This window comes from Anoplopoma fimbria, chromosome 3, assembly GCF_027596085.1.
Source record: "Anoplopoma fimbria isolate UVic2021 breed Golden Eagle Sablefish chromosome 3, Afim_UVic_2022, whole genome shotgun sequence".
Lineage (NCBI taxonomy): Eukaryota > Metazoa > Chordata > Actinopteri > Perciformes > Anoplopomatidae > Anoplopoma > Anoplopoma fimbria.
In genome coordinates, this window is record NC_072451.1 from 13,713,514 (window position 1) to 13,739,401 (window position 25,888).

At 39.7% G+C, this 25,888-nt stretch overlaps 2 protein-coding genes across 4 annotated transcripts in view; one reads left to right on the forward strand and one right to left on the reverse strand.

Moving 5' to 3' along the window:
- The window catches only part of LOC129088845 (choline transporter-like protein 5-A), a 38,252-nt gene extending 21,721 nt beyond the window's left edge, over positions 1 to 16,531 (forward strand). The window contains exons 4-22 of the mRNA XM_054596086.1: positions 1,504 to 1,588; positions 5,906 to 5,990; positions 6,851 to 6,979; positions 8,279 to 8,339; positions 8,595 to 8,718; positions 9,869 to 9,952; positions 10,984 to 11,096; positions 11,212 to 11,343; positions 11,863 to 11,962; positions 12,043 to 12,135; positions 12,293 to 12,380; positions 12,898 to 13,166; positions 13,259 to 13,353; positions 13,455 to 13,558; positions 14,529 to 14,602; positions 14,800 to 14,870; positions 14,976 to 15,064; positions 15,703 to 15,787; positions 16,434 to 16,531. Of these exons, the coding sequence (XP_054452061.1) occupies positions 1,504 to 1,588; positions 5,906 to 5,990; positions 6,851 to 6,979; positions 8,279 to 8,339; positions 8,595 to 8,718; positions 9,869 to 9,952; positions 10,984 to 11,096; positions 11,212 to 11,343; positions 11,863 to 11,962; positions 12,043 to 12,135; positions 12,293 to 12,380; positions 12,898 to 13,166; positions 13,259 to 13,353; positions 13,455 to 13,558; positions 14,529 to 14,602; positions 14,800 to 14,870; positions 14,976 to 15,064; positions 15,703 to 15,787; positions 16,434 to 16,531 (1,979 nt within the window). The remainder of the gene's footprint in view (positions 1 to 1,503; positions 1,589 to 5,905; positions 5,991 to 6,850; positions 6,980 to 8,278; positions 8,340 to 8,594; positions 8,719 to 9,868; positions 9,953 to 10,983; positions 11,097 to 11,211; positions 11,344 to 11,862; positions 11,963 to 12,042; positions 12,136 to 12,292; positions 12,381 to 12,897; positions 13,167 to 13,258; positions 13,354 to 13,454; positions 13,559 to 14,528; positions 14,603 to 14,799; positions 14,871 to 14,975; positions 15,065 to 15,702; positions 15,788 to 16,433) is intronic.
- Positions 16,532 to 19,532: 3,001 nt separating this feature from the next.
- Positions 19,533 to 24,181, reverse strand: atg10 (ATG10 autophagy related 10 homolog (S. cerevisiae)). Of its 3 annotated transcripts, none has more exons than XM_054596451.1 (7): positions 24,118 to 24,181; positions 22,918 to 23,024; positions 22,679 to 22,831; positions 22,280 to 22,472; positions 20,718 to 20,815; positions 20,519 to 20,616; positions 19,533 to 20,386 (listed from the first exon to the last, which is right to left on the reverse strand). In XM_054596451.1, exons 2-7 carry the CDS (start codon positions 23,020 to 23,022, stop codon positions 20,278 to 20,280), a joined length of 756 nt encoding a protein of 251 aa, XP_054452426.1. In that variant the 5' UTR covers positions 23,023 to 23,024; positions 24,118 to 24,181; the 3' UTR covers positions 19,533 to 20,277. The 3 variants fall into 3 exon arrangements, with proteins under 3 accessions (XP_054452426.1, XP_054452427.1, XP_054452428.1); XM_054596452.1 differs by lacking the exon at positions 24,118 to 24,181 and adding an exon at positions 23,953 to 24,055; XM_054596453.1 differs by lacking the exon at positions 24,118 to 24,181 and adding an exon at positions 23,445 to 23,485.
- Positions 24,182 to 25,888: the final 1,707 nt, after the last annotated feature.

The following is a 25,888-nucleotide window of genomic DNA, read 5'->3' on the forward strand; positions in this document are numbered from 1 at the left end:
TGAGGTACAGGAGGAAATGACTACCAGTATCTGCACAAAAGAGAAAGGTTGTATCTCTTTAAAGGTGCAATGTGTAAAATCTGCCAAGAACTTCAGTTTAAAACATTCAGAAAATTATACTATCAACATAATGTGAAGAGGTTACAATGTTGATGTTATGTCAAAGACGTCTATGTATTGTGATGAAGAGCATTAACTGATGGACAGTAGAACTAGATAATAAGGCCGGTCACTAGTATAAGCCTGTCCCACACAAAGGCCTACTGTTGTTCCTTCTGCCACTGAGGGAATGAAAGACCCAGGCCTTTATTTGAGATTAACTTTGGAGAACCTCTTGATGGCATCTTTATGCATATGAAATGTCATTAGATCCGTTTATATGTGATGGATAAATACATAAAAGGTACAATGTGAAAGATGTGGCCAGAATTTTTGTTTGAAACATTTAAAAAGGACGTCTGTTGCAGAGATATCTACTGATATGAGTATGTTTAGCAGCTAGCCCGTCATGTCTTGTAGTACCACTTGTCCCAAGAAAGGCAATAGTGAGTCACTGTAGCTTCCAGTCTGTCCTCAGTCCAACATGTCTGGTCCGTCCTCCCCACAGCTGTCCTCCCAGTGAAGTAGTTTCCTGGTGACGGCTAGGATGAAAGGAAAATAGGAGTCGTTTTCTCGTTCCTAACACTTTGGATGCAGTCCAATGAACAAACTTTTAAAGCGTATACACAGATTCTTGCCTTGCTGCTAGTTTGTTTTTAATTATGACTGTTGATTTAGATTGTATGGTACTATACCAGTAAGGTGAAATGCTGCCCCCTATTTGTTTGGATTAGGTGGCCAGACATTACACATTGCTCCTTTAAAATCACTTTGTATTACACATTAATTTTACATTTTACATTGATTTTATGTTTCAGACTAGTCTTAGTAGCTTCAGCAATAATGTAATGCTTTAGGACAACACCGTGTATGTTGTAGTGCACTGTATGTATGAGGTAGATACTATCATGCTTGAAGGTAACAGTAAAACTAATGACTTTGTAGACAAACTGAGTGCAGGAACACAAAACCAGGTACAGGTATTCAGAGTAATGTGATTTATTTTTCTAATTTAATGCCACGGCACTGTTTTGGCACAGAGGGATGATGGATGGTTGAAAACAAACAAACACAACAACACACACACACACACACACACACACACACACACACACACACACACACACACACACACACACACACACACACACAGAGTTTCCTCCCATGGTTACTGGATGTCTCAGTCCCTCTCTGTTGTGTTGGGGATGGATTTGGATAGTTGAAGGCTGAGAACAAATTATTTTTCTTTGTTAAGCTTCAGATAGTTAGTTAGTTAGTTCTTTTTTTCTGACGTTGTTACCAAGATTATGGTAACAACGGGGTCCTTTAACCAGTCACCATACTGTCTTCCTGTTTCTCTGCTACACTTAATGGTCTGTCTGTCTGTCTTGTCTGTCTGTCCAGCCTGGTTACATGGGGACCCCAGGAAGGTGCTCTATGCAACGGACAGCTATGGACAGTTCTGTGGTCAGAAGGGGACTTCCAACGTGTAAGTCACTGTTATTACACTCTACACACAGATCCCTGTACACACTACAATCACTGTTATTACACTCTACACACAGATGCCTGTACACACTACAGTCACTGTTATTACACTCTACACAAAGATGCCTGTACACACTACAATCACTGTTATTACACTCTACACACAGATGCCTGTACACACTACAGTCTCCCCCATGTTGTAACTCAAACGATCTTCAGTGTTTATAGTTATGTTGCATACTTGCCTGAAAACATTGGAATATGAACATGTTATTGGTTTATTACATTTTATTAACATGTTGAAAGCACTGTATTATACTGTATATGGAATATTGTAAAGTTGCAGAGTTATTGTAACTAACTATTTATCACATTAACTAACTAGAAAAAAAGTAAACTTTGTAACCTGCATTATCTGATAATGTCAATGTGGGTTAGTGCTGATAGAAAGGGAATTTTGTGGGCATTTAGCCTATTTTGACGCTCTACGTTCGTGCAATGGTTGCAGTTAGCGCTGTAACACGCGGTAAACTGAAACATTTTGCACATTGCTACAATCTAAATTGCACCTGTTATAGAGAACACAAGTAACAACAAGCTGTGTGAGACTGGAACAACAGAGACATTGTACAACACGTCGTTCATGCTGCTAGTATCACATAATCGATGTAGAAAGTGGACTGAAGAGGCTCGGGAGAATATTCTTTTTACAATATTTTGCCTTTGCTTAGTAGTTTTAGCATAACAATATGAGCTGTTAGAATGTGCAGTGGGAACATGCGCACAGGACATTTTGGGCTTGTTTATAGCCCAGAGGGGGTTGAAGCCTGCAAATAAATGTTTAAATAATCAGAGTACAGAAAATTGGAGTTCTCTTAGGATGCTTTAGAAAGAGAATTAGAGGGTCTAAAATAACACATGGATCATAATGAATTAATAAACATCATGCTGTGTTGAAAAAGACTTGAAACTAGAGATTGAGACCATAAACTCATGTTTACAATGTTTACTGAGGGAATAAATCAAGAGAGAAGTAGAGCCATTTTCTCATAGACTTCTATACAACCAGAGGAGTCGCCCCCTGATTTAAATGTAGACCCTCTTTACAGCCAATTTTGCTGTGTTGTTGGATGCTAGAATTGATATTGCATACATTTGAGATACATTTATGTACATTTCAGGTTGATGGCCAGTGTCAGTCTAATTAGCAGGAGGGAGCACCGGAGACTAGCTAGCTAACTAGCCAGCTCTTGAGATGGACAAGCTAGCCTACTGATAGCCATGCATCCTCTCTGGAACTCTTGTCTCCTCTCCTTAACGACAAAGCATTCTGCCGTGGAGTAGGGGTCGTCTTACACACTCTCGTCTGTTAATGTATTTTATTCAGCCATGATAAGAAACAATCCAACAAAACCTGTTATTGCTCATGACGTTTACTTACAGAAAAGTCCTCTATTTACCAGTATTCCAATACATATATAGTGTAATATTGGGTCTTTCAGTGAGGTGCGTATATGCTTTATTTAATTCCTAATATGTATTTGCAACAGGGTTGGTATATCACAGGTGTGAGTGCATTTAATACGATGGTTATTCAGCTGGAGGACTCTATTGAGTACTTTTTTATGGTTGATACATTTCTTACTGTTATGCTCCTTTATTTAGCATCATCATCTTTATGCACCTTTCTGTACTTTTTATGTATGATATATGTGGCTTTGATATACTTCATGTGCATATATGAAATATACAGTGTATTTTCTCACTAATATGTAGTATTTGATTTGACTTTTTGCAACAGGTGTGGTATGTCACGAAGGCTTGTGTTGTAAATTATAGATATTTTATTTATGAGACCGGCGTTACAAAGATTTCATGAGGTAGATTTCTTCTGGAAATGAACACTGATTAATCCACTCCTCCTAAGAAGTCAACCTTAAATGTTTCTATTTTGTAGCAGCTAACTTTGCTACTTTGTATCTGTAAACTGTTCCGTGTTGGCAGGGATGACCCCCCCCCCCCATGACCCCTGTTGCTAAGCAACCATAATAACACATTAGTCTACCATTTCTTTCTCAGGCGTGGAGTGATACTGAACTGCAAGGAAACTAGACATCATATAACATTATAGCTATGAACCAATCAGATTGCTTGATTTGAGCTAGCCTTTTTATAATATATATACTGTGTCCATATAACATTACATTTATCTGTATCTCTCTGAATAAAAACATGTCCAGGGTCCATTTTACAGGAATACTGTACAAAGGATTATGGGATACTGAAGGGTGTTATAAATAAACTGTCCTGCATTGCTTGGCTGCATTTGAAGAAGTCTTTGATATGAGACGGACCATATCGAATCCGGGCCAAAAAGGCAGACTTCAGAAAACCCAGACCCTGAATTAGGACAAAGTACATAATTCCTGACTCTGTTTGGGAGGAATCCCAAGTGTTGGCAGTACAGGCATTTGGCAGTCTTAATTCTCTGTTTCTTTTGAATTGATAAATCATGCTAAGCACTGTCACATTTCATTCTGTATGTGACTGGTCCAAAAAAAATAATGGATGCAACCATAGAGGTGGATGACAGCATGTAGATGACCAGGCTGCAGGAGAATGATAAGAGTGTGTGTCTGTCAGTCTCAGAGGACTTAGTGGGATGTGTGACTGAGAGATGCAGACCAACTGTATGTCACTGTATGTCTGAGCTGCCATCTACTGGTTGTTCATTGTTATTACATGCTAAAGTGTTCTGTCTTTTAATTCATATTATATAAACAATCTGTGACACAAAAGAGGAGCCCACTGACGAAGATCAAGGACAATTTTCAAACCTGGATTTGTATTGATCTATATGTCTGACATATGGATGTCTGCAATACTATTACTGTATATTTGACACTGAAGAAGAATAGAAAATATTAAGATTCTTAGTCAAGTTCTGGAGTCTAAAGGAGTGTCTTTTTTATGATTTCTTAGCAGATTTATGGATGTTAATTTGCCTTTGATGGACATCAGAGGAAATGATATCCTCAGGAAGTGTAAGACACATGATGTCTGTGTGTTATGACTCACAGAGGGAGTACATTTTCTCCTGCAAACAGTCATCGGATACTAGGGGTTTCAAAGTATCTTCATCGCCTCTGTGAGTTGCTGCTGCAGATCCAACTGCTTCTACAGGACACCTGAGGTCACTACAGGCCCCTATAAGTTGTGTATGCACAATAGAGGGTATTCAATCAACTAATACTGACACAAATACAAGACCAAATACAGTTCTAACAAATAAAGTGACAGGCATGAAGAAAGAAATCTGCTTAATAACAACTGATTTAATGAAGGCTTGGAAAGAGATTTGAGCACTAATGTGGTTATTTTACTTAGTTTTTGTGGCTATAGTTCTTAACTTAGGAGGTGCAACGTCACACTCAGATAGTTGCAGTGTGGGTAGAACTAAGTGTGAGAGCAGGTCATGATTTATCTTCATTTTACGTGCATCTCCAGTAAACCATTCTGCCTTGTAGATATTCAAGTTTCTACACTCACAGTATGATCAATATAGTCGGTATGGGCTGTCAAATTCAGTATCTTACACAATGAGAGTCCAAATGGGAGGCAGGAGCAGCAAAAACAGGTCACTGAAGGCTCCAAACAGCACCAAATATAAAAGACAAAGCGCCAACCAACAGAGAATAGACAGGGCTATAAATACACAAGAAACCAGACAACAAGGCACATGTGGGTAGACATGAGAGCAGCAAAGACAGGTCTGGAGCTGATCGAGTTTCTGGTGAACCTGCAAGATTTCATCGTGCCTAGGAGACTCAAAACAGCAGTTTTCTTTGTTAAAGTCCTGTGTTTATTTGACCAGTCACCACCATCCCAATCCTCTCTCAGTTCACTGTCTTGCTTGTTATACTCAACATTATACCACGTATATACTATGTATAACTACATATTTAAACCCAGGACTCAAAGGTTTTTTTTCAGCCGCCATTCCATCAAATGAAAATGGAACTGTATCCATCATTTTTAAAAGCTTTAGGATCTCCAGTAAAATTCTGTTAATTTGAACAATAGACAGCTGCAAATACAAGTTTGTGAAGTTGAGCCACTAGATAGTATTTCAGAATTTCAGAATTTAAGTAAGTAAGTAAGTATGTGCTTCTACCAAATAATCTCTACTCTCTGCTCCAAGGCATTCTGGGACATGTAGGATATCATTAACTTGAAAGAAGCACTCAAAATAAATATGAAATGGCTTGTACATATAAACTGTATTTGTGTGATTTAACAGGTCCACTTTTTATTGCAGGAAGAAACCCATCTTATTCTATTTCAACATCTTGAAATGTGCCAACCCGGCTATACTCATCAACCTGCAGTGCCCCACAACGCAGGTACTTACTTTTACTGATGCATATCTGCTTCACATCATCAATTTATCTGGGTCACATCTGCAACTATTTATTTATCATGTCAGTTTAAAACAACACAGAGATTTATTGAATTCACTACATTCTCACTTCCAACTTGTCAAACACAGATGCTTGGTCAGAGATCCTAAGTTTCAAACTGGGACGCTCTTTGCTTCCCGCTGGCATCAGTTTTGGACATGTCAGGGACAGCGTGTCAGTTTCAGCTGGTTACATACATAGTGTCTTTTCAAAATAAACTTCCGCAGTAGGTTTACTGAGTTAAAAAGCTACTTTGTTAGGTTTAGGCAATAAAAGTACTTTGTTAGGTTTGGGTAAAGATTGTGGTTGGGGTTTTTACGTAACTTAAAATATGACGTTAGTTAAGTATGTAAGTTACACAGGACACCAACATTGATCTCCTGGGTGAAAGTCCTGTGTTTGTTTGACCCATCCATTCGCCCCGCCATCATCCCTACGCTGACCCTCTCGCTTAATATACTATTATTGCTCTCAGCGTCTAATAATGCTCCATTTCATAACAGATAAGTTTACATTAGAATTAGGTTACAGTCCTGTTGGTATCAAACCAGGCGGGTCACTGACCAATCATTGGTGTTTGACGACTTGGGAGTGACAAGGTGTTGGTCACACCGCACGCTAAGGCTAACAAAAAGTACCACATATTGTATAGTGCTTATTAACGTAGACAAGATTGCAGTTGTATAATAAAAAAAGTACTTGTTACTGAAATTGCGTTGGCATTGATAAAGGTGAGATGCATATACCAATAAACAGTAGTCTATCAAATCACAACTGTACTGTCAATTTCCGTTTTCTTCCAGATGTGTGTGTCAAAGTGCCCAGACAAGTTTGCCACCTACACTGAGATGCAGCTGCAACACAAACTCAGCAAGAGTTACTGGGAATATTACAGACAGTTCTGCAAGCCTGGCTTTAATAACCCGGACAAGGTACCAACACTGATACATTACATACGTTAATTACTAGAGTACTTTATGTGGTTTGATAAGTTGAAGACCAGTATTTTGAGGGTCAAATTGGATCCTGCTTAAAGCTTTAATGAACAGAATCTTAAGGTATTGCCAAGGTGCTGAAAAGGGCTTTAAAGCTGCATTCTTTCTACTGTCCATCAGGGGGCGACTCCTCTGGTTGTATATAAGTCTATGAGAAAATTACTCTACTTCTCTCTTGATTTATTACCTTAGTAAACATTGTAAACATGAGTTTATGATATCAATTGCTAGTTCCAAGTTTTCTTCAAACTCCCATAGACCCTTTAACAACCGACGTCATCAAAAGTATGCGTTCTCATGTTGGAAACTAAAGTGGCATGTTGCCCAGCCATCTTAGTGAGCTTTAAACATTGAATCAAAACTTAGTGAGTTTTAAACATCGAATCAAAACTGTTACCAGCATTAAAATGTCTGGTTTTTAAGTGTTTGGCTGACAGAATCGAAATTCAAACAGCGGACTTAAGTTCCACAGAATTCTTAAAGGATGTTTTAGTTTCAGGGGTGACTGTGTTCAGCCAAATGCTTCCATGGTGGCCCGTAGGAGCTTACGTTACTGGTTTGCATTGATAATAAACACAGATGAGAATGTATTTTAAATTGATGGAAGACTCTTACAAGGACTACTATACTCTCCCTGGTGTGCTGCCACACTTTAATGGCCCCACTGACATGTGTTGTCACCATAACAACTAGCAACAATTGTCATTTTTCTTTTGTACTAATCAAATGACTATGACAATGTCTATAGTTTATTATCTACACCAACCATTTATGTAAGTTACTATGAACAACTACGGACACATTCGTCTGAGAGTCACCAGTTAACACAGTTACTTGTTTAACTGAAACACCAGTGTCTATGGCTGTAAGCTATAAAGCGTGTTGACCACCACTGGACTCACTAACAGCACCGTACTGGAAAGTCCCTTCATTTATGTTGCATTCTCCATCTTTAGTGCTTAATGCTGTTACATAGCTTGACAAGCTATTACAATCAGCTGTATGTTCGTTGCCACACTGCGTGGCATGGTCTGGGCTGGGAGATGTCTGTGTTTTTTGTCTAAGAACTTGAAACCTTTTCATGGCCAAAGACCAAGATGGCGTCAAATAACCCCCCCCCCTTTTCAAAGTTCAAACCAACTTTGTGTTTGTGAGGACCAAATATCTTCACCAAGAACCAGAACTCTCATACATGCTGTCATTCTAACCCTCCTCTCTCTCCTCCGTTCCTTTCAGCCAGTATCTCAGGTTCTACGAGATGAGGACTGTCCCTCCATGATTGTACCCAGTAGACCATGTAAGGATGAGATACCCCCCCACCCCCCACAACCTATTATTTATTTTATTATTAAAATAATAGATGAAATGGATAATCAGTTGAAATGTTTGAGTCCCATGATGTAAATGTAATTTTAAAGGACTGATGAGGAAGTGGAAAACCACAATGCTTACAGTGTGTGCGTGTGTGTTTGTGTGTGTGTGTGTGTGTGTGTGTGTGTGTGTGTGTGTGTGTGTGTGTGTGTGTGTGTGTGTGTGTGTGTGTGTGTGTCAGTTCTCCAGAGATGTCTTCCAGACTTCATCACTCAGAATGGGACTGTGACTGTAGCGAACAGAACCAGCTTTAAAGACGCTCTGGAAATGGCTCGCAGTGTAACTGAACTCCAACATGCTGCCAAGTACTGTAACTTCTACTACTTATTGTCTTTCTTCTGCTGTGTTCACTTGTCAAATATCATTCACCAGCACATAATAACTAACTGCACTAACTGCATAACCAACACTTTTCCCTCCCCAAACCCTGCAGAGAGACTTACCTTCAAATGTTTTTTTACGAGAATAAAGTTGTAAATTTCGAAGAAAAAATAGGATATTTTTTGAGATTATAGTCATAGATTTGCCAAAAAAAAATAGATATTGCATATCTCTGAATTGATGTGGTAAAATGCTTGATGTTGTGTCTGTATATAGTCACAGATGTCTTCAACTCAAATGTTGTAGTCACTGTCACTTATTTTTTCAGAAAAAAAACTCTCCCTCACAATTTAGTCGTATTTTCCTTTTAATTTATAAATTGCATGTTTTATACTTCTTGAGAATATAATATATTAAAATATAATAATATCAAACTAAACTTATTTTGATATATGTACTTTGTAAATTCACTTTGTCAACACCTTAATTTGAAAAACGTATGTAGTTCCACGTGTATCCTCTTGCTCACTTTACCGTCGCTAACGCTCCCCTTCAGCTCAATATGTGCCGTTTGAATAGATTTACCATAAATGTCAGTCTATAGTCAGTATACAGGAACGTGCTACGATGTAAGCGTTGAGTGATGTGACCACAGAGATGATAGCTGGCTTGAAGGCAGTGTGATGAGGTTCACCCTACCTTGCAGAGTGAAGTCATGTGGTACCTTGAGTTTTTCTTTCTCTCGAAAATGTGTGAGTTTTTAATGTAAATTCATCAATCAATTCTCTGAGAATAAAAAAAAGAAAACTCGGTATTTTATGAAGCCAATCTCGGAAATTTCAGGGTTTTTCTCAGACCATTTCCCCCTTCACCTGCTACCTAATTTTGAATTATTTATTTATTTCTACAATTGCACTAATCGGCCAACGTAATTGGAAAATAAATAATGTATTTTTTATTTATTTATTTAAGATAGATATAATGCTGATTTACAAGGATCGTAAAAACATGGCATGTCTCTGTATATTGTGTGTATCTTTGCCTCTGATGGAACATTAAAAGGACCTGTCTCTGTCTTCTTTCTCTGCCTCATTTCTGCTCAAATAACTCCTCCTCTCCCTCTCCTCCATGCAGAGGTATAACAGGACTAGTGGACACCAAGGAGCTGGGCATGAAGATCGTGGAGGATTATGCCAAGTCATGGATGTGGATACTCATGTAACTACAAAAACAGCACACACAGAAAACCACAACACCTAAACATGTCTCAAAGATAATTAGCTACCGTTTGGCCTCAGAGCCATTGTGTGACTAGACCTGAGCGAGTATCAGTACCTGCTCTGCTTAGTTCTACATTACTTCTAAAGTTTTTAAAACATTTCTGATCAGCAGTCACCATCACTTACATCACTTTCTCTGTGAATAACATGCACAATTTACATGATTTATTTATTATTTGATGGTCCATTATAAATGTTTAAAGGTGATTCCAATAAACAATCTGTCGCAGCGCCTCACAAGTCTGTCACAAGTTAGAGGGCTACTTTGGTGTTTTTCCACCTGGGTCTTATTTTCCCATGTCTTTTCGTCTAAATGACTATTGGGGTAAACAGTTTTTGAATTAATCCAGTATTGAGAAAGAACGCTGCAGCCGCTACAGGCTGTAATGTAGTCGCCCTGGGCAACTTCTCACTGTCAATGTACGTTCACTAAAAGTGCTTGTTTTTTCCACTGATAGGCTCAGATTGTTAACATAAGCGTCTAACATTATGGAAAGAACGCTACAGAGAAATAAACTAAGTCTGTTCACTGACTTTTAGTCGATTAGTCCGCTAATGGGTCACTTTGGTGTTAGTTGACTACAATTTCTTAGTCGATAAGTCATTTTTAAATGCTTTTTAATGCTAAGTGGTTCTTTTTTCATGCCCATCTTTCTTAAACGCAAGAATTTAAGTGGTTCTTTCACATGATTCTTGATGGCGAATCTCAGTTTTACAAATCTGTTGACTTAATCAACTGATCGATTAGTCGCCCTATTTACAACTCTTATCTTGTTGTGTTTATCTATCACACTACGTCTTAGCATTCATCCTGTAGTAACTACTTGTGACTACACACAGTAGCTGCTTCACAGTACATGATGTCTGTACTGTGAAAAACCTGAAATCATTTAGTTTTTAGAACCAGTTTGACAGAATCAGAGTGATTTATGTGTTAACATGATGTTGTGACTCTGGTGTGTGTCACAGAGGTCTGCTGATATCGTTGGTTGTCAGTCTGATCTTCATCCTGCTGCTGAGGTTCACAGCTGGGCTGCTGCTTTGGATCACCATCATCACCGTCATACTGCTGCTGGCATACGGTGCGTACTCAGGGCTCAACGTTGTGTTGGAGGATCCACATCTTAGCTCTTCTTTCACTGCTGCCTTGAGAAGAACAATTTCATTATCTCATGAATTGTCTGTATGTGTTTCCAGGTATGTGGTTCTGCTCCGTGGAGCTGTCCCGGCTGAGACACACACCAGGTTCTGATGTCGCCATTGTAGAGGTGGGGCTGCAGACGGACCTGCAGGTCTACCTGCAACTCACACAGACATGGGTCATACTATGTAAGTCTGTCTGCTTTGTTATATTCCACAGGGAGTCATTAGAACACAGATTCAGACTTTTTAATATTTTGCTCTTTTTCTCATAAATGTACCACTTTTGTCACTTTTTTGTAATATTACCCCCTTATTCCGGCTACTTAATTTATAATTCACTTATTTTGTATGTTCCCAATACGTAGTGTGGGTTTAATTTAACCAATTGGCCAAAAATCCCTACTGGTGTACTTTGTAAGGGAGCTTAATGTTGTGTTAATATTCATTCATTCAGAATGATTTGGCAGATTTGGCAACATTGTTTTTTATTATTATTTATTATTTATTTTTTGAACTTTCATACCAATAAAGCCACATTGATTTGAATTGAATAATAGTAAATCAATATTCAATAGTAAGGTGAATCAGAAATCATTTAAAACGGTAATCTTTGGGGGGAATTAGATAGCAAAAATGTAACAAATGAAACTATTCAACCACTCCAGCCCTGAATATGTAAACAGCATAAACTGTTGTTTGTGTCAGTGGTGTGTCTGGGGGTGACGGAAGCTTCCATCTTGTTGATTTTGCTCTTCTTGAGGAGAAGAGTGCGAGTGGCCATCGCCATGCTCAGCGAGGCTAGCAAGTATGAACTCTAAAGACAGAAATCTGATTATGAGAAGAACAAAAAGAATGGTACGGTGACAGTTTTCTCTGTCGTTGCAGAGCCATCAGTCACATCATGTCCACGCTGTTCTTTCCAGTCATCACCTTTCTCCTGTTGACTGTTTGCCTCTCCTACTGGGCGGTGACGGCCGTGTATCCTTCACAGTGACGAGCAACACCTCTGTAGATCAGAGCTGAGTGCTAAAATATGTATTTGAGGAGCTCTTTAGTGTCCAGAGGATAGGAAATGTGTTTATTATTTCATCAACCAGCTTGTTAGTTGTGTCTTTAACCAGCACTCTGTGACCAGTTACCTAGCGTCCTCAGGTGAAGCTGTCTACAAAGTCATGTCTCCTGATGTCAGCTGTCCCTATGCCAACAGCACCTGCAACCCAGAGGTACAGTCATACTAGTGTATTAGTGTATCGAGGTGTGTTAAATAAGGTTTTAGGTCATTTTGGGTGCTATTCAGTCAGATGTTAGCTCTGTAAACCAAACACGCTCACCTGCCGATGGGGCTGCTAACAAATAACTAGCTCTCCTTCTACCGACATAGGAAGATGCGCTTCGTTGTAGTTGAGCTCATCATTTAATAAGCAATAGTTAAACATAGATACATGTGTTATCTTGTCTAGTTGTGCAAAGTAGTGACGAGTCAGCAGTCATTGACGGTATAAAAAAGTCTAGTTAAAGATGGTTTCAAAATGTGTGAACCACTGCAACTACGAGAGTTTCTTCAGCATAAAGTCATAAATGAGCACAAAAAATATTATTCTGCTTGGGTCCAGCAGTATGCAAGTTTAGTTGTGGACAGACAGACAGACACACTCTTGCACGCACACACACAACCAAATGCATAGTCTCCTTGCAGAGATAAAAACTCTCCTCCGTTCTGCCCCCTCACATCTCTGTTAGACCTTCAACAGCTCCAACATCTCCAAATCAGCGCTGTGTCTGGGCTCTCAGTGTCTGTTCGCCTTCTACGGCGGGGAGACGTCCTACCACCACTACCTCTTCCTGCTGCAGCTGTCCAATCTACTGGTCTTCCTCTGGCTGGTTAACTTCAGCCTGGCCCTAGAGCAGTGCACCCTGGCCGGGACGTTTGCTAGCTACTACTGGGCCAGGAGGAAGCCTCAGGACATCCCGCCATGTCCGCTCTTCTCATCGTTCTGCAGGGCCATCAGGTCAGCACCGAGCCCGGGATTCATAATTTGTTACATTGTGTGCAGAACAACACAGACAGCACGTATTGAGCTCATTTTCTGTCCATCTTCAGGTATCACACAGGGTCTTTGGCATTTGGAGCTCTGATTCTTTCAGTGGCCCAACTGGTCCGGATCATACTGGAATACCTGGAGCAGAAACTAAGAGGTTTAGACACACAAACTAACACGTATACACAGTTTGACTTACTACTATTATAATTGCTACCAATATCACTGTTCTGATCTTGTACATGTGTATTCATTTAGGTGTTGACAACAGCCTGTCCAGGTTCATAATGCGCTGTCTGCAGTGCTGTTTCTGGTGTTTGGAGAAATTCATACGCTACATGAACCGTAATGCTTACATCATGGTGAGATTATTAAAGGCACAATGTGTAAGATCCGGCCAGAGATATCTGCTGAAATGAGTATGCTAACCAGCTAGCCCCGGCCCGTCCTGTCTTGTAATTCCACTTGTACCACGGGAGGCAATAGTGAGTCACTGTAGCGGCCTGCTGTGAGCCCAAGTGGTTTTTGCTAAATCCAAGCCACTAACTGAAGCTCCATCCAGCTTTGCAGCTGCGTGTTCCCCTTTTGGCAAAGTAATCCCCCATCAACGGGAAGATCAAAATGAAAACATAAGTTGTTCCCTCATCTCTGCTACCCCTGACAAGGCAGCAACCTCCAGTTCTACAGAGTGAAGCCAATGTAAAAAGGTCCTTAAAACCTGCATTCTCGCTAATGTCCATCAGGGGGCGACTCCTCTGGTTGTATAGAAGTCTATGAGAAAATTACTCTACTTCTCTCTTGATTTATTCCCTCAATAAACATTGTAAACATGAGTTTATGGTCTCAATCCCTAGTTTCAAGTCTTCTTCAATACAGAATGATGTTCATTTAGGAAATGATGGTCCATTTAGAGTCAAATGGATCATAAAGCAGGGTATGCTTTAGGGCAGGGCTACTGTGATTGACAGGTCTCTTCCAGAGACATATACAGCGTCTCAGCCTGACTACTGCGCATCCCAAATATGGTAACTTCGGTTCACAGGTTCCAAAAAGTCAAGATGGCAACAGCCATGATCCAAGATGGAGACAGCCAAATTGCTGATTTTAAGGCTTCCAGATAGCTTCCAGATAGCAGTCCACAGTTTTTTAACTGATGACTATACTAGAGGAGAAAATGCAGCCCTGTATTTTTTGAAGCATGTGGCCAAATCTTAGACATTGCCACTTTCAAGTGGTTCTATTTAGCCAGTGGAGTATGAATGTTACATGTTCATTTTGTCAGCAACAACCTTTTGTTGTTATGAGAGCTGTGTTTTGTCTCTTCTCCACCAGGTGGCAATCTATGGTAAGAACTTTTGTACCTCAGCGAGGGAAGCCTTCTTCCTGCTGATGAGGAATATGGTCAGGTGAGACTTTTTTCGCCTTCAGTGGTCCTCTAAATCTCTCTGGGCCTTATTTTGCCTGGATAAATGTTTGTGAAATTATTATAGCCCTATTAAAAGAGGCTGCTTATGATCATTAAAAGCTGTGAACACACTCTGTCTGTGACTGTGAGCAGCACACTGGTTCTCTGTTTAGATAAGTACTGACTGTGTCTCCACAGGGTTGCCGTTCTGGACAGAGTGACGGACTTCCTGTTGTTTCTGGGCAAAGTGCTGATAGCAGGAGGAGTTGGTAAGTGACAATACAAGGCTAAAGTCTTAAGGCCTTTACACACTGGGGGGCATGATGAATAAATTACACAAAAAAGGGAAATACTCAACTGTGTGTGTGTTCCAGGTGCGATTGCATACCTCTTCTTCACGAGGAAGATCCCTGTTATCCAGGAAGAAGTGCCCAATCTAAACTACTTCTGGGTCCCCCTGCTGGTCAGAATCACACACACACACACACACACACACACACACACACACACACACACACACACACACACACACACACACACACACACACACACACACACACACACACACTGTACATACATGGACATGTAATGGAAATCTTTTGCCATTATCAAAAAAAAAAAAATTGTAATTCTCAAAGCACCTCAAAGGGTGAAATGCACCTCTAACGGTGCTACCGGCTTTTAATTCACACATTTAAACTAGATAATTGGGATTTTGGCATGTTTGGGCTTTAATATCATCAGAGCAATAACTTGGGGCAGTTAGTGGTAGAAAATGATGAGCAATTTATGGTGATAGCAGCAGCTGCTCTACATTATTTTTTTAATTCATCCATTAACTGGGGACAACATACTTGGTACTGCTTGAGTCAGGAGAGACCCTCAATCTTGCCAGGAATCCAAAGGAATATAAATTATACCAACAAGCAATGTAAATACAAAATATGGCATATATAGAATATATACACTGCATCGTTAAGACATTCCATTTTTTGTTTTTAGAGGTATGTTAACCCAATGCATATGTCTTTCTTTACGTCTGTAATCAAATCTGCTGTCACAGTCCTGCTGTAGATGTCCAACCTGTGTTTCTCTCATCAGACGGTGGTGATAGGGGCCTACCTGATCGCTCACGGCTTCTTCAGCGTCTATGCCATGTGTGTTGACACGCTCTTCCTCTGCTTCTGTAAGTAAACACTGTCATTACTGTGTTTAGGACTGGTGTTTTGTAAGACATCATAAAATAGTCCAGGTCAAGTGTATGAACCATGGACAAAGCAGGGACAAACCATGGACAAAGCAGGGACAAAACAATTGGACAAACCAGGGACAAAACAGGGACAAAGCAGGGACAAACCATGGACAAACCATGGACAAATTACATACAAAGCATGGGAACTGTGTACGAGTTTGGTACACACTGATCAGACTAATGTCTGATCCCTGTGTACTCGGGTCGAGACCCCGTCCCTGATGTGAGAGCCTCCTTTGTCTCAACTGGTCTCAATTTCTAAAAAAATTATTCTAATTGCTACAATGTTTGGAGTGAATCCTGTGGTCTTCAATCACATCATTTTCATCTCTTTTGCTTCCTTGTGTCTATTTAACAACACTTACTAACCTCTCAATGTCTTTTTGTCTCCACTTCCTATCCACACATCTCCATTTGACCTTTGCCCTCAAACTTGAACTCCATCCTGGACTTCCTCCACCTGCGTCATACCCATTCCTCCACCCATTCATCATGATCCATCTACCCATCATCCCCCCATACCTGCCTTATCTCCCATGATGCCATTTGATCAATCCCTCTATGTATGACACCCACCCAGGTGATGACTTGGAGAGACATGATGGTAGTTCAGAGAAACCTTTCCTCATGTCTCCAGAGCTGCACAGAATTCTGGGAAAATCCAGTCAGTCGCGTTGATAACTGGTACCCCTACCCACTGCATCAGCAGCCAGTCTGGTCGGTCTTTATCCATCAGTCCTGCACAGACGTCACCCGGCCAAAGTCTCCACACCGAAGAGATAAGAGACTACAGAAGGACCACGGGTCTGATCCTCTGTGGAGACCCTGTATGCTACGGGCTGGCTGGTCTGGTTCACTACTACTAAACGTGTTGAGACACAGGAGGACAACTCCTCCTGAAATCTAAATGTGATTGATGTATGAAACCAATACTTAAATCAGTAAGGAAGACTTTACAACAACTTAACCGAGTCAGAACCAGAAGTTAAAATGAGGCAGCTGCTGGACCCGGAGGTTCTATTGTACTGTCGCCCTCTTCAGCTGCACCCTGCTGCACCAATGCACTGACTTACTGCCTGTGTTTTTAATGCTGTGCCATTCTCCGTCTCAAGTCATTTTAAAATTTAATTTTTTAAAACCGAAAACGAATAAATTAGAAGAATAATGTTTGTTATAAGATTTAGGGATGAATTCACAAAAGGATTGTTTGGCTTTTGGCCGCTAAACCTGTACCAATAAGACACCTTATCAAAGCACCTCAAAAAGTAAAATGTACCTCTAACTGTGCTGACAAATAGCGTCTCAGAGAGTTTAGAACTATTGCCAATTTTCAACTTTGATCCATAATTGGGCTTTTACAATATATATATAATATATATATATATATATATATATATATATATATATATATATATACACATTTGCAAAAATATTCCTCCCTTTCCATGCAAATGAGCCTCAATGTAAAAACAGTCTAATTCACAAAGGTCAGTGCTGATAGACACACACAGTTACAGAGCATTATAAGCATCTTCGGAGGGTTGGTGGTATTGTGCAGTGACATGATGCAGTGACAGTAGTAGTATCGTGGAAAATTAATGAAAAAAGGTCAAGACGCATTTATCGTTTTTGATGCGGTGGGATTGCTGAAATTATAAAAATGTCTCAAAAAAATCTTAAAATATGAGAACGTTTTCCTCATTAATGATGTATTATTTCACCAACCAGCATATGTGTGAGAGGCGTATATAGGCACAATGAAAGTAGAAAAGTGAAATGAGTCCTAGACCATCTTCAATCAGGCTTCTGGTCACATGGTTTATTGCAATGACTATCCGTTCTTTATGAATTCACCTCTCAGTGTGTGTTTGAAAAACGCCTCCTTTGAACTTCTCATTGTACATTTTTTATGTGTTGAGTGTTTTGGATGAATTTTCAGAAGACTTAAGCAAAAACTTCAGTGTGAAACCCTGTTTTGATGGAAGTGGGCGTGTCCTGTACTGTCGAGTCACCTGAGACCAAAACACAGAACAGTGTGCAGCTGGAGCTCAGCCAGCCATACTGCAGACCTCACAATACACACACAGTCACACACTATCACTGTTACGTTCCTCACTTGTGACATTGCTATTTAATCAGCATACTGTATAAGAACATGTACATCTCTCTGATATCCAAGATTCAAACCCACAAGGTCTACAGGATTTGGTCAGATTCTGGATTAGTGCTTAATTTTCAGTCCAGTCTTGATAAATCTGCTTTTTATGATGTGACAGAAGAGGTTAAGCAAAATATCCAAAAGAGATGGATTTACAGAGACAACTCAGATCTGCTATATTATGAGAAGAACACTGTTCACAATTATTAAACAAGTTAAAAATATTATTTTTTTGCGAAGTAAAACCACGGTTTCAAACAATGTACACACTGATACACTCCCTGTTCATTTTTATAAGATTAATTGATTTTTGTTTTTGTAATGTGTGTGTTTTCATATTCATAAAGTTGGTTTGAATATAATAGAATGTTCATATGTTGATTAAAAAAGAATAAACATTTTGTCTTTAGTGCTTATGTTGAACAAAATATAAAATAACATAGTCAACTTTATGATGATTTAAAGCTCTTTTGTTTCCAGTGCTAACTACTCAAAATCAGACCAGAACTAAACATTTGGATCATCTGCAAATCAAACAAATTTCAGCATTTTGGACACAATGCAAATATCATTATTCTACAATACAAACAACTCTGGACCCAGCACTGAACCTTGTGGAGCCCCAACAAGCAAGTCAGATTTCTCATTGTTTATTTGTTCTACTACTGATGTCTATTCGACTTACCTTTCACATATTTGACTAATGTTGGAGAACAAGTTTGAGTTTGTTTCCTTTTCAGCTGGTAGATGAGATCATGCCTCTGATGTACTAGTATATTATTATGATTATGATGTACCACAGAGAAGAGAATAGTGCTGGAAATGAGAAGGTAATCTATGTGTGAGTATGATTTAAAAGAGGAACAGTAACTGTACATTCTTATATATCAGAGTTGAAACTCATCCAAGGATCACACAAATTCCGATCATTTACAAATTGGTCCAATCATATATCAGATACCTACCTCGTTTAACTCTTAACAGAACAGATCTGTGAATCAGGATCATCTCCCTTTGGGCTTTCTAAAGATACTCAACTAATGTTTAAACAAACTAATTACTTGCTTGGCTTTAGCTAATAAATCAAGCCTCTAATACTTCAGGATGTAAACTTAAAATGTACATCTGAAGCCATGTCAAAAGGATTCAGGTAAGAGGAAGGACATCCATGTCACAGATGTAATGAAAATAAAAGCAACGTGTCTGTATATTGTAATCTTGTTTTTAAACAATCAATCACATTATCCCATGTTTGGAGAGAAGATATAAATCTAGGGCACTAGAGCGTACAGCCTCGGACGGAAAAGAGAATCTGTGCCCATCATAACAAACTAAAACTCCAGCAGTAGCTACAGGAAAGCAACAAAGTCCATGAAGTAGAAAAGATACCTTTCCTCAGTTCAAGTTGAGTGTTCATACCTTGACTTGACAGTCTGAGCTGGTCTGTAATAACCCGACTGTGGCAGTTTACTGCCCTCTAACTGGAGGCTGAACAGACAGTAAAGACACACTACAGGTGTTTGAAAAAAATATTTATTATCAGATGCTTTCAGATTGCATCCTATGAATAAAACAAGTCAAAAAGTCAAATTCACATCCTATACGTACACGAGAACGCCATCGTTTTGCATATGTCACAGACTTGGTGACACCTACAAAACATATTTAAACTAATTTGTTTTTTTTAAAGGTTCTCTTTATAATATTCAGAGCATTTATATAGCAGCAAGCATATACCATCTAAGTAAAGATATAGTGTAGTTATCTCCTGATCAGAGAATAAAGTCACTCTCCTTTGTTTCCATGCTTTGTTTACCGGGCCTGCCGCAAAGTCTTTTATTGCATATCAGTGCATGTGAGTGTACCCCAAGTAAACACTTTTAGCTCTGCAAGCACTGTTTGGGTTGTTTGCAAAGTTAGCGCTGTTATGACTGTTAGCTTCTTACCAGCAGCTCAGCAATCGCCATGTTGAGAGCCATGTGGAGGCAATAGATGTCCTTTTAGGAATATGCACCATGTACACATAATATCTTAAGTAACACTAAAAGTATTAAAACTCAGTTTTTGACACAGGGCCTTCTACAAACACAGCTCAATGATACGCTTTTTGTGTGTGTTTTAGTATATTGCCTAATTAAATTGCCATTAAATGAACACACCAATTTGCCCCACCCCTTTGACTTCAGGGGATGTCGGGCGACGGGGCAGTTGCCCGTTTCACAATCCAGCCTCCTTACAGAGAGACTCCACGGTGATGACGACAGCCTCAGTCTGGCGAGTCTGCAGGACAGAGCAAGGTGGAGTACTTCAGAGGGACGTCCAGACCCACCACGGGACCCACAACACTGAGCCATGACAGCACGTAGTTCACTGGCCTGCAGAGACACACAGAGACAGATACCTGACGACACTGTGAGCTCTACATCCCTTGGTTTGATGATTGAGCATGGACCTAGTTCTACATCTAGCTCCATAATACGTCCACTGTGTTTTTGAATCAATCCTACCTGTGTTGGTCCTGAGCCGCCTGCAGAACGGGCCTCATGAACTCCTCTGTCCTGCAGGGGTGGAGCATGAAGAAGGGCTGACCCAGCAGAGGATGCTCCTGACACACAGACACAGAGGGGAGATGTCAGTGGAGCTCCGAGGAGGAGGGGGGCGGGGCGATGAAACATCTGATGGCTACATGTGGTGTCCTGGTTTTACCTGCAGAGTGATCGTATTCAGAGGACTGCTCTCAAGCCGAAGCCTGAAGTTGGGGTGGACTGAACTCCAAACCTCCTCCAAGGACAGGCTCCTCCCCTCTGATGTGGCAAGGAAGAAGACGAAGCACAGATATCACTGAGGGCATCCTCAGAAAATATTGTAGTCAATACATTTTTCAGGAGGAATCAATTGTGTCTGATATTTGAGTCTTATAAAAAGTAACGCAGTGTGTGTGTGTGTGTGTGTGTGTGTGTGTGTGTGTGTGTGTGTGTGTGTGTGTGTGTGTGTGTGTGTGTGTGTGTGTGCTCTTTGTTGTGCTCTCATTAGTGTATTCTTGGTTGTAGCCGCTGTGGAGATTTTGTGGTTTATTCATCTCTGTGTTGTCTGTGATGTTTTATTCTGCTGTTCATTCCATAAGAATACGTTTTAACCCTGTTGCATCCGCTATGAATGTCCACGGTCTTTTCATTTACTTTAGGCCATTACTGTTCAATTGTGTTTTGGTTCATTCTAGTTAAAGTACATTGTGGAAGGCAGTTGTATGTTTTTTATTCATAGTAAGTTACAGGCAACAGGCTGCAAAGTGTCATCTATAAAAAAAGGAATATATTGATGGTTTGGGCCTTACATGGAATCAGTTATTTCTTTTAAATGACTTGTTAAAGGGACAGTGTGTAGGAATTACTGCTGCCTAGTGGTGTGATTGCAGATTGAAACCGACTGAATGCCCCTCTGCTCACTCCTGCCTTTCCAAGAGTTAATTTGAGCCAAGGAATGAAGAACCGAGGGTTGCCTCACTCAGAGGCGTTCCATATAGGAGCAACAGAAGTCAGACAGCGGCTGGCCAACTACGGTTTTACACTCTTACTGCAGTTTAAGTAGCGTGTTAGAGAACTACGGTGGCCTTCAGGTAACATAACAACTTAGAAAGCTCTCTCTAGAGCCAGTGTGTGGTTTGTCTGTTCTGGGCTACTGTAGAAAAAATGACGGTGCATCATGGTGGAACCTCTGAAGAGAACTGGCTCCATATGTAGATATGAAGGACTCATTCTAAGCTAACGAAAACCTCAACAAGACATTGATTCTGATTAATGAAAACATAGTTATTCATATTAAATTATATTACTGTTAATATATATCCCCCGAAATGTTACAATCGTCCCTCTAGAACCCATTTCACAAACTTGCTTTTATGTGACGTTGTCTTTTTTTGTTTTTCTTTCTAGTTGTAGTTCTTTTATTGACATGTTTTTACCTTTTGTTCTATTTTATTTTTCATCAACATCTATCTTTTCTTCACTATGTCTTTGTGTCTTTTGTCTTTGTGTCTAAATTTGACTTGCTTTTGATATTCTAGTAGTCTATCCATACGCGCAGCTAAGTACACCACAGACAAACCCCTCAGAGGATACAAGAACTTAAATCCTACCTCAAAACCATCAAACAATATTATCTGTATTCATATTCAATGCACCATAAACATTATGTCACACAGTCAGAGTAGCAGTGTGTGTGTCTGTGTGTGTGTGTGAGGGTGTGTGTGTGTGAAGTGACTGTCTCACCCTGAGTGAAGGCTCTGAAGTAGAGCACAGGAGTAGCGTAGCTGCAGGAATGCAGGATGTGATACTCGTACTGGATCAGCTGGCTGCTGCCTCCAGACACCGTACAGACCCCGTCATCTTCATCATCATCATCATCATCATCATCCTCGTCAGCGCTGATGCTGTCAGTATCCACTGAGGCAACAAGACCAGACTGGAGGAAGAGATGCAGAGGTGAATGGAATAGAGTTCACTATAATGCTAGATTATTAGAGGTGCAGAGGTGTGTGTGTTATTAGTTTAATATTTTCATAAAAAGTACATTTTAATACTACTGACACATATAATTGAGTAATATTTAGTCATGGCAAATATTGAAAAACAAGATAAAAAAACGAAATAAATATTGGCCCATTTCACCTCTTCCTTCTCCCGTCCCCGCTGATCAGTACAGGACTGACAGGGAGTGCTAGGTTCCAAGTCTGGACCGGATCCGTCGTGGTCCCACATCGGGCTCGGGTCGAGGACAACCGACCTGAGAGAGGTCTTCCTCAGGTAGCCCTCCTCCGAACCCTGCAGCCCCGGATCAGAAAGCACCATTAAACCACGTTCAGGGGGGGGCTCTGTCTGTGACAGGTGACGAGTCCAGACCTCCTCACCTGGACCGGCTCCCAGCTCCAGCCGTCTCTCAGCCGATCCGACAGCTGCAAGAGGAGCTGACAGCAGCGCCGGAAGTTCTCCTCATCCAGCGCACACCAGCTCATCTCTGCAGGGGAAAGATACATGATGATGATTGTCTCTGCTTTCTACCTCTGACAGCAGAGAGACATTCTGAAGATTCATCATCTCTTTTTAGGACCACACACCATTATGATCTATGGTGGGTTTGAGTTTATTCTTTCCAATGTTCTAAATAATTTCCTTTATATTGTGTTAAACTTTGTTTCACTCTGGCACTATCGGTTTATTTTTTAGCCAGTGTTTAATTGGAATTTGGATGTATTGAAATATTCTCTCAACTGTGTTTAGAACTCTTGGAGTTTTCTTTCTTTTGGTGCATTCACTGCCATGATGAAACTCCCTGATGCTGTCTTGGTTATACAGAGGTCGGTAGAACCCATACTATGACCAATGGTTTTGTTATTTCTGCTAAAGTGTTCTTTGTTCTCCCGATATCCTGCACTACCTGCTGCTGTTCGACAGTAGTGGAGGAAGTGTTCACGTGCTTTGCTCCTGTAAAAGTAACATTATTTCACATTGTAAAAATAATCAGTTGCAAATGAAAGTCCTTCAGTCACAATTGTACAACATTAAAACAGTACAGTAAGAATTACCCACAAAATATACTTGGTAGTAGTCATAATGCAGAATGTCCATTTTTATATTTAATAACAACGTATTGCTGATAAACATAAGTATAAGTAGCACTTTAATATTGAAGCTACTTTTAAATACTTAAATACTTTTAAATACATTAACAGTGTATGGAAAAACACTGTTGCGTATTTATAGAATACAACTAATTATATTCTGTAAACTATTGATGTTTTGTATGTACAATCTTAATCTGATCAGTAAACACTAACTCCAGCTGTCAGATAATTGTAGTAAAAAGTAGAATATTTAACTTTGAACTGTGGTGAAGTAGAAGTATAAAGTATCTCAGAATGCAGTATAGTACTTGAAAAATGCACCTTATTTTCTACCAATGCTTTAGCTCGAGCTGTGGACCGTTAACCTAAACAAAGAGAATGTGTAGCACGCGACGCAGCGTGACGTCACCCTGAGGCTGACGGGAGGTTCCGACCCAAACGAAGTTCTTTAAAAACATAAACACAGAGAACATTAAGTTTACTTACTGCTGGAAGACTCGTATTGAAGGAACTACAGCTGCATGACCAGTGTTTCTCTTCCGGGTGTTGATATCACGTGACTACTACCATCACCATTTAAAAAAAATGATTATATTCATCTGTCAAATACGAATTCATAAGGAAGGGATTGAAAATGTCAAAATTGTACAAATACTAATAACCCTCTTTATATAATATAGATTGTATTCAAATATCTCTTGTGCCCTTCGTTAGTCTTTGAGCTGGCGTTTGTCCTGTAGTTTGTCACTCTAACCGCTAGATGGCAGCAAATACCCCATTAGAGTGAAGGTCGACTGTGGCAACATGACACCGCAACAATGTTTTTCACCTCACAGCAATGTCAACGAGGCATCATTTCAGTTATGACGTTATCATTCTATAAACTGAGCAGATACCACATTGACACATTCAAGCAGACAATAACAAAATAAAATGATTATTTGAGCATAATAAATCTTGAAAAACATATAGCATAAGTTTAAAAAAAAGATGCATACAAAATAATAATAATTAAAACAAAATGTTGACTGATTGTTAGGGTCAGATAATTTTCTATTCAGAGAGGATTCAATATAGAGTTGAGTTTCATGAAGGAAAAAAAGCTGTTTAAATATCACCTTTACAGAAAACACACTCATTGCTCTTAAATCCAAGACTTAATCTGAACATTGCACTGGAAGGATAAAAGCATTAATTATTTTGTAATGCACTTCTTTTTCTCTTCTGGAATTTGAACAAGCGTTTTCTCAATTAAAATACTGTGAGTTGGAGAATAATCTATTGGAGCTCCTTTAATGAAGAGATGAATGTATCAAAGGCGTGGGGAGATGAGATGGAGACGGAGAGGACAATATGATTCAATATGATGAGGAGTGGATTGTGTGTGTGTGTTGCGTTGATTTTCCATCACCAGAATACAGGGACCAGTCAGCAACAGAGTAAAATAGATGATTTATTCTCAGTCAGAAAGCAGACACTGCAGGACACCAGCTCTGTGTTGTTATATGCATTTTGATTGGATCCAGAGACTGAGATCACAAACATTCTCCAGGTTTAATGCTGCAGCTTTTAACACACTTTTAACATCACCAGAGAATGTTATTGAATGACTGCTTAACATTCATACATATGAAAGTATGATGCAAAACCTGTAGAGATAAAAATGAGAGATTATGGCTCTGTTTTCCTAGTACTCCCTGCAGAGTATAACAATCATTTCAGTAATTTCTGTCCTGGACTCAGACATCCCATGTGAATAGGGTAAAAATATTAACTATAAGATATGACAACGAAACTCCCCCAAGTGGTTACTTTTATAAAGAGAATTATATTTTGTTTTCTGAAATGTCATGTTTAAATATGCAAATGAGGCATTATCAACTGTTAACTTTTGGTGAATTTAGGAGAAATGTACAGACTCAAATAGACGTGAGGAAGTAGTGAAATAAACACTTTAATGTGTATTTTGGATGTTTTCATTTCCACTAGTCTGAAAGACAGCATGTTATTGAAGCTAAATAGACCAAAATCTCTGAATTGACCAGCACATGAAAAAAAAGTATAGCTTGGAGAGACCAGGTTATGTTCATTTAAGTTTTTTCTAAAAAAAAAAAGAAAAAAAAACTACTGATGGCTGCACAGCTGTGGCTCATTCTCCTCATCAACCTCAGCTGTACTTAAACCTGACTTTCTCTGCTCCACTCTTGGTCCTCTCTCAGCCAGACTCCTCTTGTCTCCTGTCAGATCACTCCAAGAA